This window comes from Diorhabda sublineata, chromosome 5, assembly GCF_026230105.1.
Source record: "Diorhabda sublineata isolate icDioSubl1.1 chromosome 5, icDioSubl1.1, whole genome shotgun sequence".
Lineage (NCBI taxonomy): Eukaryota > Metazoa > Arthropoda > Insecta > Coleoptera > Chrysomelidae > Diorhabda > Diorhabda sublineata.
In genome coordinates, this window is record NC_079478.1 from 33,673,632 (window position 1) to 33,696,752 (window position 23,121).

At 32.6% G+C, this 23,121-nt stretch overlaps 1 protein-coding gene across 1 annotated transcript in view; it reads right to left on the bottom strand.

Annotated features, from left to right (window-relative positions):
• Positions 1 to 23,121, bottom strand: part of LOC130444721 (disks large homolog 5-like) — a 110,823-nt gene that overhangs the window by 78,384 nt on the left and 9,318 nt on the right. The window contains exon 4 of the mRNA XM_056779997.1: positions 15,514 to 15,644. Coding sequence (XP_056635975.1) covers positions 15,514 to 15,644 — 131 coding nt within the window. The remainder of the gene's footprint in view (positions 1 to 15,513; positions 15,645 to 23,121) is intronic.

Consider the following 23,121-nt stretch of genomic DNA (forward strand, 5'->3'; position numbering starts at 1 on the left):
ATGTCTAGATTTTTTTATATCTTTAGGCAGTGTTGAACGAGACTAGTTTCGATCTTGCTCTTTAATTTTAAGTAACAACGAAGGTACAAGCAACGAATAGAGCTTTTGTCCAAATGGAAAAGTATGAAGAAGAAAGGAAGAAAGAAGTGTGATAATGTTAATGGAGAAGAAGAAATAAGGTATAAAGAAGAAGATAAAACAATGAGTAAGAACAAAGAAGTCGAATGATAATGATAATGAAAAAGACGAAATAAGGTATGAGGAATTAGGAAATAAAAACACAAAACTTGATGCCTATAACACAGTTAGAGAAGACGCACCATAAATTATGCTGCAGAAACAATGAGTATGACAAAGAAAGAGGTCGAAATGTTGCAGATAACAAAAAAACAGCGAATGAGGTATAAAGAAAAAGAAAAAGGAAACAAAACTTGACACATATAACACAATTAGAGAAGACGCATCATAAATTATGCTGCAGAGACAATGAGTATGACAAAGAAAGAGGTCGAAATGTTGCAGATAACAAAAAAACAACGAATGAGGTATAAAGAAAAAGAAAAAGGAAACAAAACTTGACACATATAAAACAATTAGAGAGGACGAATCATAAATTATGCTGCAGAAACAATGAGTATGACAAAGAAAGAGGTCGAAATGTTGCAGATAACAAAAAAACAACGAATGAGGTATAAAGAAAAAGAAAAAGGAAACAAAACTTGACACATATAAAACAATTAGAGAGGACGAATCATAAATTATGCTGCAGAAACAATGAGTATGACAAAGAAAGAGGTCGAAATGTTGCAGATAACAAAAAAACAACGAATGAGGTATAAAGAAAAAGAAAAAGGAAACAAAACTTGACACATATAAAACAATTAGAGAGGACGAATCATAAATTATGCTGCAGAAACAATGAGTATGACAAAGAAAGAGGTCGAAATGTTGCAGATAACAAAAAAACAACGAATGAGGTATAAAGAAAAAGAAAAAGGAAACAAAACTTGACACATATAAAACAATTAGAGAGGACGAATCATAAATTATGCTGCAGAAACAATGAGTATGACAAAGAAAGAGGTCGAAATGTTGCAGATAACAAAAAAACAACGAATGAGGTATAAAGAAAAAGAAAAAGGAAACAAAACTTGACACATATAACACAATTAGAGAAGACGCATCATAAATTATGCTGCAAAGACAATGAGTAAGCACAAAGACAGAGTTCGAATGATAATGATAAAGAAAAAGACGAAATAAGGTATGAGGAATTAGGAAATAAAAACACAAAACTTGATGCCTATAACACAATTAGAGAAGACGCACCATAAATTATGCTGCAGAAACAATGAGTATGACAAAGAAAGAGGTCGAAATGTTGCAGATAACAAAAAAACAACGAATGAGGTATAAAGAAAAAGAAAAAGGAAACAAAACTTGACACATATAAAACAATTAGAGAGGACGAATCATAAATTATGCTGCAGAAACAATGAGTATGACAAAGAAAGAGGTCGAAATGTTGCAGATAACAAAAAAACAACGAATGAGGTATAAAGAAAAAGAAAAAGGAAACAAAACTTGACACATATAAAACAATTAGAGAGGACGAATCATAAATTATGCTGCAGAAACAATGAGTATGACAAAGAAAGAGGTCGAAATGTTGCAGATAACAAAAAAACAACGAATGAGGTATAAAGAAAAAGAAAAAGGAAACAAAACTTGACACATATAAAACAATTAGAGAGGACGAATCATAAATTATGCTGCAGAAACAATGAGTATGACAAAGAAAGAGGTCGAAATGTTGCAGATAACAAAAAAACAACGAATGAGGTATAAAGAAAAAGAAAAAGGAAACAAAACTTGACACATATAAAACAATTAGAGAGGACGAATCATAAATTATGCTGCAGAAACAATGAGTATGACAAAGAAAGAGGTCGAAATGTTGCAGATAACAAAAAAACAACGAATGAGGTATAAAGAAAAAGAAAAAGGAAACAAAACTTGACACATATAAAACAATTAGAGAGGACGAATCATAAATTATGCTGCAGAAACAATGAGTATGACAAAGAAAGAGGTCGAAATGTTGCAGATAACAAAAAAACAACGAATGAGGTATAAAGAAAAAGAAAAAGGAAACAAAACTTGACACATATAACACAATTAGAGAAGACGCATCATAAATTATGCTGCAAAGACAATGAGTAAGCACAAAGACAGAGTTCGAATGATAATGATAAAGAAAAAGACGAAATAAGGTATGAGGAATTAGGAAATAAAAACACAAAACTTGATGCCTATAACACAATTAGAGAAGACGCACCATAAATTATGCTGCAGAAACAATGAGTATGACAAAGAAAGAGGTCGAAATGTTGCAGATAACAAAAAAACAACGAATGAGGTATAAAGAAAAAGAAAAAGGAAACAAAACTTGACACATATAAAACAATTAGAGAGGACGAATCATAAATTATGCTGCAGAAACAATGAGTATGACAAAGAAAGAGGTCGAAATGTTGCAGATAACAAAAAAACAACGAATGAGGTATAAAGAAAAAGAAAAAGGAAACAAAACTTGACACATATAACACAATTAGAGAAGACGCATCATAAATTATGCTGCAGAGACAATGAGTATGACAAAGAAAAGAAGAAATAAGGTATAAAGTAGAAGGAAAATGAAAACAAAACTTGATATATAAAACTATTAGAAAAGACAATTAGAAATGGGTCGAAATGATGCAGATAATGGGGAAAAAACACACAAGAAATGAGGTACAAAGAAAAATAAAAAGGAAAAAAACTGCTGATCGAAATGATGCTGATAATGGAGAAGAAGAAAGGAGAAATGACGTATTAAGAAGAACAAATCAAGAAATAGAAGAAGTGATATAAGAAGATAATGTGGTCCAGATAATAAAAGAGAATAATGTAGCTGGCACATATATGTATAGAGATCTGATGGATGGAAGCTGGGATAATAATGGATAATGATAATAGAGTCGATACAACGTTAGGAAAAACCATAAGACATCACCAATGATTGTATTTGTATGTGAAAAAGATCCCTTGGGATAGGTAATAATAATTAAAAAAAAACAAATATTAATGGAATAGAACCAATAAATCGAAAAAGTATCAAAAAAAAAACAATTTCAGAGTTACCGGTATATAAATATGAGTTATTCATCCTGTTAGCAACACCTTCTCATTTTCCGAATGGAATACTTGAAGAATCAATAACATACGTGGTGTGGCGTGTTGATATAGCTTCCGATAAGGTAGTGGATAGTTCGCTAGACGTCGAAAAGGGAACATTTATACAATCTTTGATATTATCAGGAAAAGGGAAGCGGAACACTAACTTGTGGGTTAAGATCCAACTAAAATACAAACAAATTGAGTGAAAAGCTTGTTATTTGTAATTAGACGTCGGAAACGGTGAAGAGTACTTTTAAAAAAAGGTTAAACCATAAGTATAAACTATAAACAAAATTCGTTATAAATCTGTATAATAAATACACTTTTTTTATTTACCGCCATTCCATTTACCCCATATCTATTTCCATATATTCGAGTTGCATGTGTTAAGTTGTCAGCTCATAATTACAACTTTTTTTCTCGATAAATCATATCGGTAGCTTCAATTTGTTCTATAATCGTTACTTTATGGTCCCTATCTCCACGGGAGAGTCCTCTCATGACTTATTTGAGTTTGTTAGAGCTTTTTTTATATAATTTGGGTCGTGAAAATTTGAGTTATGCATACATTGGAGGCAAACTACATTAATTTTGGTTCAAGATGCTTCCATTAGTCCGTAATAAATTTAAGTGAACACTATCCCTGACTTACCAATTTCCAATCCAAGGAGCTTATTTTCTTCGGTTAATTGGCCAATTATATTGTTATTTCTCTGAGGAAGAATTATCGAAAAATTTCCTTTCTTAACTGGGAAAGTGAACTACATGATTTTATTTGAAAATCTCGAACGATTCATGATATTTTTAGCAATTCCCATGATTTTTTTCTTCAAAATTCATTTTCTTGCATCTTGATCTCAAAGACTCTAAGTAATGATTGGTTCGAGGTGAATTAAAGTTAACTCAATTCCTAACTAATTAATTTTCAATCTAAGGAGCCAGTTTCTTTGTTTAATTTTTGAAGTATTTTTTTTAACTGGGAAACCTACATGATTTTTTTTTTGAAAATTTCAAATCATTCATGAGCTTATCGTCAACTCCCTTGATTTTTTCTTCACAATTCATTTTGTTACATCTTGATCTCGAACATCTTATAAGTATAAGTCCATGAGTTGTTTTTTTACCTTCATCATACCACAAAGTTCGTATTGGGGATAAATCAGGATAACTAGGGGCCCACTTCAAGTAACATAAGTCACACAATTTTGGGCATAACCTTCGATTTGCTGTCTAATTAATAGTTTATGCTTGTTATCTCAACGGGTCAATTTTTCTCTCATTACTTATTTGGATTGGTTGAAATCTTATCACAATTTGGTATATGAAAATAAAAGTTTCTTTAACTTAAATTGAAGAAAAGCTCAACTAATTAGAATCTTTTAATTGAAATATTCCTTCTGAAGACCTTCCATGGCTATAATGCTTCCATTAGACGTAATGTTTTAAATGTAAGCAGCTGCTTCTTGAAGCATCTCTTCGTTTAACATGGAAAGCTAATTTATTATTTTTATCCTTCAATTTCCATGCTTTATTCTTAATTATTTTCAATATTTTTGTGGGAACTTCATTGAACATTTTAGCGGATATCATGTCTTTTTGATTTACATTACCTTGATCAAATTTTGATGCTAGATACTCTAATGTAGCTTATTCCAGGTATATCTCTTGATTTTATCTAATACTACAACTTTTGATTTGGTAGTGAATCAGGATTTCTTAATAAATACAAATACAAATTATTTTTCTAGTGTCAAATAATGAGTGGAGTGATTTTTGTTTTCAGATTTTGAAAAGTGATTCCAACCAATCACTCTCGTAAAAATAGAATGATTTTTTAAAACAAAATAAAAATTAGTCAACCAATAATTCACAACGAAAACGCAAACTCTAATAATAAGATATTTGAGAGTATCTGTAGAAACTTTAAACTTTAAGTCTGTTCATCTTAGATCGCCATCAATCATCTTCCGAGTCGAAGAGCTTTGAAATAGCTGTCAATCTATGGTACGATGATTTATCGATGAGTTCGAGCGTTTTACATCGTCTCTTGGCTATGTATCATCCGCGGTTTAATGAAGAATAACAAGATTCTGCAAGTATAATATTATATAAAACAAGAATATTCAACTTGAACTATCAGCTATTTTCAAAATTTCAGTCAGCTTAATGTATAATCTAGGATGAACATAGATAATATGTGAAATAAATGCTGTGTCGAAAATATTAATTCAAAACGTACAAATTTGTTTTTATTTTAACTGTTTAAGTCCTTCCTTTTTGCTACGTTGCCAATAAATAAAGGAAAATACAGTTTATAAGCTCTGTAAAATTGAGAGCTTAATGGTTCTACAGGATGACGAGTGTTTACCCTTTTTATATGAAAAGACGAAAGCGTAGTCCCAAATTAGAGACAGTTGAACTAAAATTAGTACTCTAGATTTTAGACAGAATGTTTTATGAAAATTCCTGTGGTGGTTGCAGCCAATTTACGCAACACTATGTAGATGTCTTGGGAAAAATGGAGAAGGATGTAGAAATCCTTTATGAAGTGAAAAGGAGAAAACTTCTTGGCCACATCTCATAATCCAGGGAAAATTTGTAAATCTATTGGTCTAAGTTTGAGAACAAAACTTTTCTTAGGCACCTGCGGAAATGGTTTAACGTCAGATCATCTGACCTAAAGGTGTGGTGGCAAAAAATACGTACAAATTGTTTGTTTTAATTCATTTATTTGCAATTTACTTTATGAAACAATGGTTCTGCACTATAATTAGAACATAAATGTTTATACTTTGACAATTAACGCCTGGTTTCCTTGCTAAGATGCCTAATAAATGTACGGATTTTTTGCCTCTAGACCCTCATCTAGAGACGCATTTTCAAAAGTCAAAATAGCCAACAGAAAAAATCAAAAGGTATGCTCCCAACAATGACACGATTAAAGGTTTTTGACAAATTTTATAGAAAAAGAAACCATTACAACAGAACATCTATACCAATGCAGAAACCAAGTTTTGGATTCAAATATGAAGAAATTGTGGATCATGTAGAATGATTTTATTGGTAATTAATTTAAAGTGAAGCAAATAATGCCTCAAAGAGGTTTTATGGAATACAGCAGTGGATGTAAAATATACAATTGAGGATAAAAAAGGATCAGCTAATCAGCAATCTTATGATGGAGAATAGAAAACACAACTCATTTTTCAAGAAAAACAAACACGAGTCATATGGAGACGATGACATAATTATAAAATAATTTTGCTGTAAGTGCTGTCAGGACAGTTCCCACATCCTATTAACAAAATAATTATCATATAATATATCATATCTTATTTTACTTTATTCAGCATTCTCTTGTTTCCTTTTTATTCGTTAAACAATTCTAGAAAAAAACAGTCTTTGTTGTAATCACCAAGTGTTCAGAATTACTTAGTTTGAAATAAAACATTTTTATAAAAGTGAATTTTTCTTTTGAAATTTAACTGGCGCTGCGAACAGGATACTGTTTGTAGTAAATTACAACTTTTGTGTTTTAAACAGCTACATTTTCTATCAAGAAATTTAGATGGTATTCGAACTAAAAATATAAACTTTGAGAATCAAGTGACAGTGGTGAAGAAACTCCACCCCGATTGTTCCTTCAAAGACGAAGACGGTAGTCCAAAAAGGCTCAAGTTCCTTTAGAGAATTCGAAACAAGGAAGAAGCCCACAGATGATCCTCCAGGGTATCCTCCTCCAAGTCTTTTCCTTCAATTTTAATTCGTCGCTTAAAATGTTGCTGATTTTTTGTATCTTTCTTAATATAAGATTGATTTGAAATACAATTTGCATTGAAAATTTTATTACATAAAAATAGAAATAGAAATTAATGCCGAGATGTCTACTCAAAAATCTCCAATTGAATCATCTATGGCAAACAATCTTGTACCAGCTAGAGATGTAATTATAAATAAATTTTTCGATTATTAACCCGAATTAAAATTAGCTCTAATCACTCGTTTTGGTGATCCCAAAATCGGAGAAATATTATCCTATGAATTACATCATATTTCCAAAATTATCCCTATTCACAGTAAAGCAAATAATATCCTTTTACTCCCGTACACATTCACATTAATTTCCAAAGGATCAACAAAATGGACAAACGAAGAATCCAAGAAAACCTATTCGATCTGGTATTGAGACAAAGAACCCCACGAAGACACCTGTAATTAAGAAGACCTTTCGGTCTGCAGCTACGCTCGAGTAAAAAACGATTTTTCACTTTCCACTCAATTAACTAATGGGATTACAATAATTTGTTCAAAGAAAATAACAAACATTAATGAAGATTGTAAGCTAAAATTGAAATCTATAAAAATTTCAAACTGCACCATCATATTGGGAAATAACGATTGCATTTTCTCATTTCAAAAACATACATGGATAGGATCAAATGAAACATTTACTCAAAAATGGCCCAGTCTCGAAGAACCCATAGAAATCGATATCGAGAATCTGCATTTAGACGATCTAACCAAGCTGCAACCCCAGTTTCAAGATTCAAAATTTCTAACCATAGAAGTTCATCATAGTCATTTAGGAATAACAGCATTTATATTTTTCATTTTAATAATTTTACTGTTGTTATATTTGTACAGGAAATATTTCAGAAAAAGCTACAGGGCGAACCAATAGAATTAACCCCATCCACATTGAAGCTGAAGCTAACTTCGAGAATAACAAAATAATATTAAGTGCTGACAGGACAGTTCCCACATTATTTGCGTTCGGGTTATTCGGCATTGCTTTCTTTTTATTTGTTAAATAATTCTAGAAAAAGCCAATCTTTGTTCGAATCACCAACTGTTCAGAATTAGTTAGAAATAAAAGTGAATTTTTACTATTGTAATTTAACTGGCGCTGCAAATAGGATACTGTCTGTAGTAACCTTCTGTGTTGTAAACAGCTGTGTTTTTAGCAGGATAAACAGCAGGAATTATTCAGTCGTGAACATTATTTGGAAGCAATAACAAGTTACCTCATCTGGAGCTGAAACTTAGTGTATTTAGGAGAATAGAAAACAGATAACTGTAGCAACAAAGTCTTGTGAAGCCGTGGGACAACTACGTGAACTTGGAGAACATTGAGATGATTGTTGAAAAGAACTTGTTGTTTTTGTTAGGGAAAGAAGAAATGCAAACAAGAATAAGCGTGTTCGAGTTCGAGTTCGAGTTAAATTATGACTGTGTGGAATTTTAGATTTATAACATAGCATGAAATAGTTATTATTTTTGAAATAATATAGTATCTACTTAATCTTAATTAACATTCCTAAGTATTAATAATAGGTATGTTCTGGATTAATGGATCTGATAAACAGTCGGATGGCCGTTGGGGGGTTACCACTATGAAGAAGTTCACAAGAAAGAGAAGAAGCGTCTAGATGGTTTGCAAGTAATGTCGGTAGCGTCCACGGGGGTTATACAAAAAGTAAATAAGTGTGTTAGGGAGCTTGCAGTTAGCTGATTTTTTTAAAGAGTTCCACATTTTAAAATTCCGATTTTCAATATTATAATTAAAAAGAAATGTGATCATTTCCGGTAAAACCATCATCTAATCGTATACAATGTCATAAAGATATTCTTCCTAAAAGTAATTGCTGGATTTATTGAAATTAAACAAATTTTGTTCAAATACATGAAGTATATTTAATAAAACTCTCTTTATTTGCCATAATTAACGGCTTAGTAACTAACAAAGTTAATAACTAAATTGAGGGGCCCGTGCTGCTCAATTAGACGTGATTTTCTGCGAAAATCTTTCATTAGGTCTTCGGGGATTTAAACATCTAATTCTACACCCTAATTGTTTCCTTAATACACTTTGCGAGATAGAAATACGGAATATTTTCAATTGAATGGGGCTACAAAAAATTAGCCTCGCAGAAGGAAACAAAATCCTACAATAGTAACAAATTTTTGAGCACAACCTCTAATCACGAAACGTTCTACCAAATAGGTGTTTTGAGATTTCCACACAATACAATGCAAAAGATTCAAGATAAAGAAAATTATATGTTGTAACATTGTATATTTTTTATGTATAATATCGGAGATCATAAAATAACGATTTAAAAATGCATGGAGATCATCATCTTAATTTTGATGATGTTTAAAGCTTCAAAGAGTTTCAAGAATTCTCAATTAACTCAAAACTCGATATATTCCCAATCGACCCCGAGTTATACGAGTTTCAAACATCTTAAGTTATCAATCAACTTGATGAATGATGCTCCTAGAAGCTAAACGTGGAAACACACACAATACAAGAAAACCTCTCGTTCCTCTTTTTTGTACTGTATGTACGAGGTGTGATAAAAAGAATACGGCGAATGGATTTTTTTATGGCAACAACAACAACAAACTTATGTGTCGAGAAAAGCAGTAACAATTATGAATCCGATGGAACAATTAATTTTATTTCAAATTTAAAAAAGTGCCAAAAATGTTGAAATATGTCAACGGTTATGACTGCGAGACAAAAATTTAGTTCTTTTAATGTAAAAACCAATGAATTATCTCGTCCTACAAAGGTTGTTCAATCAAGATTACAGTCATTGTTTATTGTGAGGCATCAGTACGACCCAAGTACGTTCTAATGGAAAATGTAAAAGGATAATGGATTATTTGACATAATTACTATACTTTTTGTCACATGATGGTATTAATTCACGATATTTGGCATCTAAAAGTCTTTCTATTAGTCTATACCTTCGGTTTTTCTTAAAGATAGAAAATATGTTAAAAACACCATTCCAGTTCTTTATAAGTGCTTCCAATCATAGAAGTAACGTAGAGCCAAAGAAAGTAGTTTAAAGGAGAGAGAGGGAGAGAAAATTATTACAATTTGTTGACAAAAACTGGTAAAAAAACTGATAAACAAACACACAAGTAACTCAATAAAGATACAAATAAAATGAAATTTCAATATACAGAAGAAAACCACAATGAGTAACAATATTATAGGTAATAGTCATAGATAATAATCAGTATATAAGTCGTATATAAGTCAATAGCAAAAAGTAAAATATTTTTATCAGGATAGAGTTGTTTACATAGTAGAAGACACTTTCCAATAAATATGCCTTCAAATTATTGTGGAATGCAGGAAAAGACGAAATGGATTTGATTTAAATCAGCAAGTGATTGTGCATTTTTTTCGCATTGTAAAATATTGAGCACTTAACTAATTCTGAACGTGGAGTGGATAAGTAAAGGTACTGGATAGCTGCGATTTTATATTTAAACAAAAATGATGAAAGTTTCTTTTTGACCAACGTTTCTATGATCTTAGATAACGTGGCAAGTACAATTGGGCAATGATTCGATGCTTGATTTTTCTCTCCTCCTTCATGCAGAGGTATCATTATAGCCGTCTTAAGACAAATAGGAGAAGTGCCATTTTGAAATGAAACGTCAGTTAAAGTGGTAAGGTGATTTAATGTGCAATGAGATAAAAATCGCATGTTCTTTACCTTTAGAACCTTTCTAATACGCCTGAGGGGAAAATAATTTGATGCCAGACTAGTTAGTGTTTTTATGATTCTGGAAAATTCGGAGTCCACATTACCAGAAAGTATTCTCCAGTCAGCTGTTTGAAAACAGTGCTTTAAAGGTACGGCATAGATTGCAAGAAGCATTTTTAGTATTGGATTTTACCGAAAATTTTGTTAACGCTGAGAGACCTGAATTAAAGACAGTACATTCGGTGAATTCTGAATCATATGATGACTCGACATAGTCTATAGTACTAGAACTGGTCTTAGTTATTCTGATTGGTGCCGTTATACGCATGATCATACCAATAGAAAGGTTATTAATATTTATTTTATTTTGTTTCTAATAACTTAAGTTATCCTATTGATCCTTTCATAGAAATGTTGAGGCATTCTGAATAAAGACGCGCGTAACTTCATCTACAACCGAATTAATTGAGTTCAAAAACCGCTGGAAACTTTAGTGTTGATGTAAAAAGTTTGTTGGGGCTCTAATTAATATTTTTACTTAGTTTTGCATATAAATTTAGTGAAGCGACGCTATTAATACGTAAATATGAACCAATTACTTCACTAATGAAATATTTAGTTACTTATTAACTTATGGTATTAGACATATTACTTTACTCAGTATCAGATAACAGGTACAAGAGCTGTAAACATCATATCAGTTTATTAATAAACTTTAATGGATTCCTTCGGTATTAAATACATTAATTATAAGAATCGATTGTATTAACGGAGTTTGGCTGTTTCTTTTGGTTCCATACAGAAACAACAAGAGCTACCAGGAGTTTCTTCGATGTTCTAAATAACTCTTCATAGTTCGTTATCGGATGAAAGCGGTTTTACAAAGTGAGCTTCTTGTCTGGGTTACCTCCATACTGTTGCATCAGCGAGGAAGAGCTCGGCTGTTTCTTTTGGTTCCATACAGAAACAACAAGAGCTACCAGGAGTTTCTTCGATGTTCTAAATAACTCTTCATAGTTCGTTATCGGATGAAAGCGGTTTTACAAAGTGAGCTTCTTGTCTGGGTTACCTCCATACTGTTGCATCAGCGAGGAAGAGCTCGGCTGTTTCTTTTGGTTCCATACAGTAACAACAAGAGCTACCAGGAGTTTCATCGATGTTCTAAATAACTCTTCATAGTTCGTCATCGGATGAAAGCGGTTTTACAAAGTGAGCTTCTTGTCTGGGTTACCTCCATACTGTTGCATCAGCGAGGAAGAGCTCGGCTGTTTCTTTTGGTTCCATACAGTAACAACAAGAGCTACCAGGAGTTTCTTCGATGTTCTAAATAACTCTTCATAGTTCGTCATCGGATGAAATCGGTTTTACAAAGTGAGCTTCTTGTCTGGGTTACCTCCATACTGTTGCATCAGCGAGGAAGAGCTCGGCTGTTTCTTTTGGTTCCATACAGAAACAACAAGAGCTATCAGGAGTTTCATCGATGTTCTAAATAACTCTTCATAGTTCGTCATCGGATGAAAGCGGTTTTACAAAGTGAGCTTCTTGTCTGGGTTACCTCCATACTGTTGCATCAGCGAGGAAGAGCTCGGCTGTTTCTTTTGGTTCCACACAGAAACAACAAGAGCTATCAGGAGTTTCATCGATGTTCTAAATAACTCTTCATAGTTCGTCATCGGATGAAAACGGTTTTACAATGTGAGCTACTTGTCTGGGCTTACCTCTACACAGTTGCATCACCGAGGAGGAGTTTGGCTGTTTCTTTTGGTTCCATACAGAAACAACAAGAGCTATCAGGAGTTTCATCGATGTTCTAAATAACTCTTCATAGTTCGTCATCGGATGAAAGCGGTTTTACAAAGTGAGCTTCTTGTCTGGGTTACCTCCATACTGTTGCATCAGCGAGGAAGAGCTCGGCTGTTTCTTTTGGTTCCATACAGTAACAACAAGAGCTATCAGGAGTTTCTTCGATGTTCTAAATAACTGTTCATAGTTCGTCATCGGATGAAAGCGGTTTTACAAAGTGAGCTTCTTGTCTGGGTTACCTCCATACTGTTGCATCAGCGAGGAAGAGCTCGGCTGTTTCTTTTGGTTCCATACAGAAACAACAAGAGCTATCAGGAGTTTCATCGATGTTCTAAATAACTCTTCATAGTTCGTCATCGGATGAAAACGGTTTTACAATGTGAGCTACTTGTCTGGGCTTACCTCTACACAGTTGCATCATCAAGGAAGAGCTCGGCTGTTTCTTTTGGTTCCATTTAGAAACAACAAGAGCTGCCGGGAGTTTCTTCGATATTAAATCAGTAACTCCTCATAATTCCTCTTCGAATAAAGTTCTCGATATTCTCGATAGGTTTAGACCTGAAGTTTTACTTCATGTTTGTAGTTCTATGACGCAGTTGCCCCGACCATGTTAGCTGTTACTTAATTTCACAATAGTCAAATATATTTAGGTCTACCTTTCTGTCCAAATGAATATTTTGCATTGCGGTAGATGCATTGAGCGTATTGTCTTGTCCATTTTCAATTTTCGAGCCTTCTATGTAAAATTGAGCCTTGTGGAAACGCAATTTCTGTTCATTACTGTTGACTGTAATGAATAATGAAAATAAATGACGGTGTTGCCGGCTTGTGCTTATATTATAGAAACTTGATTTCCTTTCCATTTAATATGGAGAGATTCAATAAGGAAAGGACCTTTATTGAGAATGTGGCTGTACTCAACAGTTATGGAAAAAGAATTGTAAATAGGTTAATTAATTGTCATAGGTAAGAGCATTGAAATTTTCTTTATAATTTAGTAGTGTAACCTCCCGCCAAGGAGGTTTTTACGCTGGAAATACTTTTCGCGGGGGAAGGTTCACTGGTGGGAAAAATCAGTATAAAACAGGTAAGTCACTACATTAAATTTTAGTTTAACTTCAGTCTCTGAAGACGATAACTTGGTTATCGAAACGCGCATCAAATAGTTACATTATTTTTACTATTCACCACATTTAACCATTTATTTCTTTTGCCCACTATCCACTTAACTACTGGAAATTTACACTCATTGTTTCGTTTTGCACTCAACAACATAATAAATACGATGAACAATTTGCTTTTATAATTTTAAATTTTAAAAAACTTCCTCTAGTAGTAGACGATACGAAAAAAATTTCCACGTCTTTTTCGAGGCAACTTCTGTTACATTTTTTTCCCCTGAAGCTGTAATATAATTCGAGGACCTTCCTAGTTACGCACCAGGTACGTTTTATGAAATAATTTATTAAAACTCAGTAAATATGTACAAATAATAAACGGATTAAGAAAAATTAAGTATTGAACAACAAATTTCGACATGAACCTGTAATTCAAACTACTTATTTTCTATAAAAACTTAATTCTTCGATTTAGTGACATGATGTTTATGGACTAATATTTCTAACAGAAAACATTTCCACGTTATTATATACAAAAAGACAATTTTTAGTCGGTCGCCATCTAGACTGTTTTAACTTTCCAATAAAATTTCATCACAACGGAGATATAAAACCGAAAACATCTTAAAATACAATATGACGTCGTCTATATTTTCGTATTAAATAATTTTTAGACTAAAAACTGTTATTTCCAAATGATTTTATTTTGATTGAATTGAAGATTGAATCTAAACATTCAATACACATGAGTGAACAAATTAATTGTTTAAATAAAAAAAATTGACAATGTCTTATACCTGGCCTGACCTGGAGATGGCTGTAGTTGCTTGAAAAATACCACAGTCTATACAGCGTATGTTTCAAGTTTGAAAACGCCACGTTGTTTAGTATTTGTTTGGCAGTCATCAATAGTGAACGTTTTCAGTCATTTTGTAAACATTGGTCATAGTAATGTGATATAAAAGCTGAACTACATTTTACTCTGGGTGAGACTACTACTTTGTTATGAACAGTAAAATATTGGGTAGTAGAGTTTGAACGAGACCGTACGACCTGCGAAGACCAGCGTCGCAGTGGTCGACCAAATTAGGTGAAGAAAATCCACAAGGCAGTAATGGATTTCATGAAAGCTAGTACACGTTCCAAAAAGTGTGCTATATCACATATTAACTGAAAATTTGGACATGAGAAATCCAAATTTTTTCCCTGTTTTATAACCATGGATGAAATGGGGATCCATCACTTCACACCCGAAATAAAAGAACAATCAAAACAATGGACTGAAAAGGACGATACGGCTCCAAAGAAGGCAAAGATTCATCTGGAGACAAGGTCATGGCGCGGGTTTTTGGGAATGCGTGTGGGATAATTTTCACTAATTATCTTAAAAAAGGGAGAACTATCAATGGCAAGTGTTATGTGAAATAATTACAACGTTTGAGCGAAGAAATCAAGCAAAAATCCCGCATTTGGCTAAGAAAAAAGTGTTGTTTCATCAAAACAATGCTCTAGCTCACACATCCGTTATTGAAATGGCCAAAATTAATAAATGAAAGTTTGAATTGCTACCTCATACATCCTATTCACCAGATTTGTCCCCTCGGATTATTTTCTATTCCCAGGCACAGTGGTTAAAGATTTTGAGCTTGACGATTTTTATCGAACTTCTTTGGGAAAACTTTATAGTTTTTTCCAAAATTTTTTGTTTTTTCTTTATTAAACCAGGTACTTCTGGCGCCATCCTCGTATTAATCTAAGTTAAAAGAAGCGCTGTTTGTTATCAAAAATGAACGATTTCATTTTCATATTTGATAAAGTGTGTTGTTATATCATCGTTTTAAGAGAGTGATTCAAAAACTTACTTTTAATGCTTCTTCATGTGATATTCCAGTGAAGGGAGTTCCATTAACTTCCAAAATAGAATCTCCCGGACGCAGACCTGCTCTTTCTGCAACACTTCCTTCTTCAACTCGTGAAATATACACTCCTATACCTATACAACAAATTATACGTATAGCTATGATCAATACAGTATTTTATATGACAGTTTTTATATAGAATACAGAAAAAATACGAGTTGGATCCATTTCTATTTGAACAATTCTAAAGTAAATATTAAAAGGAGAGTTGTAACTATTACGATGCTAAATGGATTCGTAAAATTTCGTCTCTCAGCTAACAAAATACATAATTAATTTTTGTCAACTTTACAGGAGACGAAAAAATGTCTATTCTAAAAAATCGAAGGAATTAATATTCATTTTGATAATTTACTACATTTTAACTTTTATTTCATGACTTGACCGGTGTTGACTGACATTTTATTAGATTAAGGTGGGGTTGTTTGCGAAAATCTTATGGATAACGTATTAATAGATGATTCATAAAGAAAAATTTCAAGAATTGTAATAATTTGTTTCTATAACCACAATTACATTATTGAGATCAGTTAATATCATTATAATATATACAGACGACCAGATATTGTGGATGTGATAAGAAGTAGAAGAATGACCAAGTGCGTGAAGATGTAAAGAGACTTAGTGTAGAAGTAGACATGGCTGAAGATTGAAAATTATGGAAGCAACTTGTAAGTAACGCCAAAAATCAACTTGGGTAATTGCATTTTTTAAAAAGTTTTCATTTTTTTGTTTGTTTTAGTTCTTGATATGAAATAATGTCTGATAATGAAATATTTTATTGAAATTGAAAAAGTAATATGTATATATATGGATAGAAAATCACAAAAATTTCATATCTTTAATTGAATAAGAAAACGATTATCATTGGTTTTCAGTTGTGACGTCATAACTTAAATAAAAACATTAAGCAGTTGTCCGCTTGATGATCACGAAGTTATCGTTGCCGACAATGTAGCGTGAGCTGTTATAAAACCGTTTTTATTTATTAGTTACATATAAATCAACCTAAGAGCTGAGGAAGTCTTAATAAATGAAACATTTTTCGATAGGTGTTTCCAAAAAAGGTGATCCCGTCTCTAGGATAGATAGAAAACTAAAATATATTTGGGGTTTGATCAATACTCGGTACAGCATATCAAGTTTTCTCAAGACTACCTTTTGGTATAAATTTGAAATTTTGCTTGATAAATCTAATATTGAAAAAGTTATGTTCAATACTACTTGGTATGAACCGTGTAACTAGCGCCTGACTATGAGAGTCAGACATAAAAACAAATTCATTGCATGTATCAGCGCAAATTTTTTACTGGACAAACCCCAAATATTTTTCATTTTTGTATCTATCCTAGAGACGTATCACCTTTTTTTGAAACACCCTATATAATAATAAAGTAAATAAACCCCTAAAAGGATAATAATTACTATAAAACATTGAAATAAGTTGAATTTGATTCTTCTTAATCACATTAAAATAATCCTGACAACAAAAATAATCACGTCTCGCAGGATCTACAACCAACCAACACTTTCATACCTTTTTTGTTGTAGTATATTCGAATTTCTTGGAATCACAAAAAGAAACTTTATCAGGTGTTTTACAATAACTAACTGTCGTATTTACTAGCGGCCTTACTGAAATGTTTAAACTACCTACAAAATTTTAGAATTTTCAATAATTTTTTCCTCTATAAATATTAATGAAAGAACTATTCAAAACTTTTATTTTATTTTATAATCTAACGTTTAAAACTTTTCTGGAGGAGGTAAAGCGATGATTCAAGATTTTTGTCTAAAGAATATCGAAAGAGTGCTTCCAAGTAAAAACGGTTCTTCTCGATTTGGGTTTTCTTCTTTCGATTTTTTGAAATTTTTCTTGTTTAAAAGGGGACGGGCCTTTTGAATAATAATAATTTCAAAGCAACATAGAAATTGTTATACGGTTACTATGAAATATTCAACGTTTCTCATCGCTTTCATATCTTTGAAATTGAGAATTTCTCAAGCCTCCCATGTTTGTGATAATTTTCTACCAAACACACAAAAGTCGCTTACAGTAACTTCATGGACTGAAGAATGCAAACCAAGATGAATTCTTTTTCTGAAAATGCCACTACAAACCACGAGTGCTAGTTAGTCCAGTCATCTTAGTCCAAATTAGGTGAATATCTCGGGAAATCGACATACCCAGTATATTATCACTTGTATTTTAACATCGGGGTCAAAAGTCACAAAAATCGATTTTACATTTTTTTACAAATATCTCGTCTTGTATGAGTTTAACTCTATTTGTAGTTATCATCAATATTGTAGAGAATTTAATTCTCTACAACTTTTGTATTCAACATTATCTTACACTTTGAACTGTATTCGAGGTAGAGGGCGTAGAGCGCGTCGTCAGAGAATTATCTGGGATCAACTGGTAGTCTCGATCAAAAACTTGTAATATTAAGGTTTATAGATTTATTTTTGTAAAAATTAATAAAAATTTCGAGAACAGGCTCTAATTTCAATTTTCTTCTTCTTCTACTCCATCTTCTTCTTCATCATCATCGTCGTTATCGTCCCTCTTCAACTACATTTGTCTCCAAGTCATTCATGATATCTGGGTCAAAGTTTCCATCATCATTAAAATCTGTCTGATATGGTATAGCATTGAGCTTCTCCATTACACTGGTCACAAGCTAAAAAGCACTGTAACCTCGTTTTCCTGCATCCACATCTTGAGCCACAGCCACTTGTAGTTACAAAATATTGTACTGAGTAATCCATCTGGTGCAGGTTGTAAAATATTCATGATAGGTTCCAGGTATTCGTTAGGCATTGTCCAAACCAATTCCTGAGGCTCTAAATCGTGCTCTAACTGAGTTTTAATTTGATAATACACGCGATTGAATTATTGGTGAGCTGGTCCACTCGTTGGTGGAATATTTTATAACTGCACAGGTTTATTCTTTATGACTTGATAATCTGTGAACCGTAGAGTTTTCTTCTTTAAATGCTGCAGCAAGTTTACGGATTTTAAATAAGATGTACTTAATTATTTTCTACTTCAAAAGCTATTAGTGTAAATGAGAATATAATTACAATCAATTACCGAAAGAGATTATGAGTGTTATTGAATTGATAAATTTTAGAATTATTAGAAAGAAGATTGAATCTGATAATTGATAAAAATGATAATAATATGTTTAACAATTAATTATAACATTAATAATAGATTTTCATCGGGACTACCTTAGATAATTCTCTGACTGCGTGCTCTACGTCTTATATCTCGAAAACAGTTCATGGTATAAAAAAATGCTGAATACAAAAGTTGTAGAGAATTGAATTCTCTACAATATTAATAATAAATACAAATAGTGTAAAACTCATAGAAGACGAGATATTTGCAAAAAATGTTTGAAAAAATGGATTTTTATGACTTTTAACCACTGACTTTAAAACTTGCGACCATCAAATTAAATGTGAATTTTGAGAATAGTGTTAAGATACCAAAATACAAGTTTTCACGTGGTAATATAGTGGGTATGTTGATTTTCCGAGGTCAACCCCCTATAATGACTGGACTAAGTTGTGAAGAACATCAGAGGATGGACAGGCATTGAATAATTGTTTAGAGTAATTCAGTTTGCCGTTGTGAATACCAAAGTCCTAACTTGGCCCAATAAGAAGACCTTAATGCGGGAGATGATATTTCAAATTTAAAACACCATAGAAATCCATTAACGTTGCCGTATCGATACCTCTATGGCTAACAGAATGAAAATATCAGAAAGTGTAATTCTAAATGTAGATATGAACATATAAAAATAACAAAAAGTACAGAGTACGATACGATAATGGCAAATTTATCCCTTGTACCAGATACTGTTCTTCCATAGAGATAATAGATAAAATAAAAAGAATTCTTTGATGAATATGTCGAATCCTACGTGTGTATTTGAAACAGTAGAAATTAGCTCATAAAACATCACATACTAAAATGTATATGGTAATTCAATGGAAACGATATTTTCGTGCTTTTTATCGTTTATCGATTATTTTATTATTGTTTCCAGTTACTCCCTCGTAAACACATATTTATTACAAACACTATCACATTCCGAGGCTGTGAGCAGATAAATTCTTTTTACGTCCGGCAGGTTGCTGACCTCACCTGACAACCCTCCTCCTTTACCCGGGCTTGGGACCGGCAGTGGGAATCACCAGTTTACTCTATCCACCCAGCAACCCACTACAGACGGTAAACCAGGGACACGACGACCTTTAGGAAGACCTCCAAAGAGATGGATGGATTCATGGACATCAACATCTCAAGGATGACAAGTTGGAAACTACAGGCCTACGACCTACAGTACGTTGAACTATCTTAGAGTTGAAGTAGATTTACATCTACTTCGAAAAATGTATGTCGCTGAATAAAGTTTTTTCTACGGTTGCTATAAAATGTTCCATTTATTACTTCCGTACGTACAAAACGTAGAATTTATCAGTAAAAAATGATTGCGCACTGTTATTATTATAACACAAGTCAACTATGAATTGTTACATGTTAAATTTAAACGTCACGTTTTCATTCATTGACTAAGATCACCGAGCAATATCTACTAAAGCCAAATCCACCTCCAAATTACTGTCCATACGATGATATTGACGTGCAAAATTATTATAATAATTTCCTCAATTTGTTATAATTGAAATTATCGGCCTAAACTTCCCGTTAAAACGCTCTTTACCAAGATGGCGGTGCATTGACGTCAGTATATAGTAAGCTTGTAAACAGTTAACAGAATTCTTAATTGTTTATTTGATGTTGTGTACAAAATATCTTTCAAAACTCTCCAAAACTTATGATTTGACCGCATCAATCGTTTCTTCCAGTGTAGAAAAACGTTGACCTCGCATTTTATTTTTGATCTGCAGGAATAAGAAAAAATCATTGCAAAACAAGGACTGTACGGCGTATGACCAATCAATTCGATATTTTGACCGTTCAAAAACGTTTTTGTTTTTGCTGATGTTTGAGAGCTCGCATTGTCGTCTTCTGCGATTGATTTCCCTGATTTTTGTAAATATTTCTGGCAAACAAATGCAGGTTTACCATTGAGAATTGATCTTTTTTCGTTGCTCTAATGAAATGCTTCGTGCGCGAACAACTTTTGCTGGATTTGGCTCGTCTTCAAATTTTGGGGTTCACATGTATGGATCCATGATCCGTCGCTTATCATGATCATATAAACGTCTTGACAGCCAACTGTTCATGCAATATTGAATGTATACGAGTGGTACTAATGCCCAAGTATGCCTCAATGTCACGGTATGTCACATGACGATCTTGCACTATCAGTTTACTCACTGCAAGGATGTTTTCTGGCACAACAGCCGATTTTGACCTACCTTCACGAAATTTATCATTATCAAACACTGTGGCTCAAGATAGTGCTTCATCACCAAAAGTCTGTTGGTTTAATCCAAGTCGAAATACATAAGAAAACCTTGTACGAAAATGTTCGCGATTAAATTGAATTTTTTACCAAGTTGAATGTTTTAAGTATCTGTAACTTGAACTGTACACTCGTATGACAATAAGCTCTAAGTACGTTCACCATTGAAAATACCAAACTTTATGGTGGTGATGTCAGATTTGACATATTCACATCAATTTCGCCAGATCTCAAAACTCAAACTTCGTAACTGGCTCAAAGAGATACCTCTGACTCTACATTACATATTTTGTGCGCAAAATTTATGAAAAATGATGGTATTTGAAAGTTTTGGTTATAAAATATGTATCACTAACGCCATCTATTAGTTTCGCCTTGATGTTGCTCTACATTGTGCGAACAGTATAAGCAGAAACTGAATAGATTGCAAAAGATTGTGTTAAGTCCATCAGTTTGGTCTGGCTCTATACTGAAACAACATCTTTGTAAAAAAAGGCTTAGAAGGGAATATCGGAATTATTTTTTACGACATACTTCGAATTTTGCCTAAAACTCTTGATCAATCAATAAGAAATTACCATTGTCGTGGAGCAAAGTGAACATAAAGCAAAAACCAATCATACTATCAACTTCGACCTTGAAATCCAACTGGAAGAGAAAGCTTCTAAGCTACGCAGGTGTAGCTAAAGTAACGTAGTGTTTTCAGTTCCTCCCCCTGGTACTTTAAAGTAGATGGACACGACTATATCAGTGATAACTATCCCCATTCAATTTTCTTATGCATCGGGAGACACTCACTAAAAAGTACGCCATTTTGAGGAATCACTTCATGTTTGACAGTCGTATAAGTGAGTGGTTGGGAAGAAATCATCGAAAAAGTTGACCAAATGACAATGTACGACAATCGGATTGAGGTTAGAATGTTAGAAGCTATGGAAATACCAAAAGCAAGATTTTGCCATATACTGACCGAAAAGTAATGCATGCCTGAGGTATCAGTGGGTTGTGCACATTCAAATGAACATTTCTCAAGCCTAAATTATGCTGTGTTTAAGTAAAATGAGTTTTTTATCCATTGATTCACGACTGTAGATGATACCTGGATCCACCACCACTGTAAAGACATCGGTCAAACCTGGTCTTAAAAAAGCAAAGACGATTTCATCCCTGTTAAACAATAAAAAAAGCTTTTCCATTCCCGAATTGCACTTCTTATTAGTTGACGACCCACAATATTCACCAGATCTAGCCTACAACCACTTTTTTCTGGTTTCCTAACCTAAGTTATAATGATAATTATAAATTGGGTTACTTCTTCACATAAATGACTTTAACTATAAGTTCAAATAGCAAAATGTACATTCAGGATATTTTACAGTTTGTAATAACGAAAATAACGTTTTGATCGGGCAATTACATTAAAAAACCATTTAAAAAAAAGATATAAAATGTTCACAAATGTATATATCATATCTTTTAGCCTTATGATGAAGTGGGGCTCGTTTTATATCGACTTATTCTGATAGAAGTTTCCAATCATTATTTTTTGTTATTCCAGCTTCGGAATTTCCATGGAAATATTTAACGGTGGTGTAAGCTCTTTCAAAACAACAGTAAAATTCAATATTGCACCGACAAAAAGAAGATTCATTTCTCGATTCACTGACTGAAAATACAATTCAATTTACACAAACTTTTGCAGCCAAATGCTCATTTTAATTATTTTACCGTACATTCACAATCGTGAGTCAGTGAAACTTCTCAAACGAAAACTTTTCGTTTCATAAAACTAACTAGGAATTTCATGAATTGTTTTTAATTCATCTTCATAACGATGCGGATATTATCACGGTAAAATTTTAATTATAACTAGAAAAGATTATACGAAATATTAAAAAATAGCTCATTAGAAACCTTCATAACAATTTTGGTTTATTTCTTATTGGGAACTTGAATCACACTGATAACAAATCGCTTTTAAAAAGTCACTCAAAAAATGTAATTAATTAGTTAAATATACATCAAAGTTTACATGAAGAAAAATCTAGAATATTCTATAAACTAATATGCAAAAAGATCATATTTTGTAAACATTTTTTAA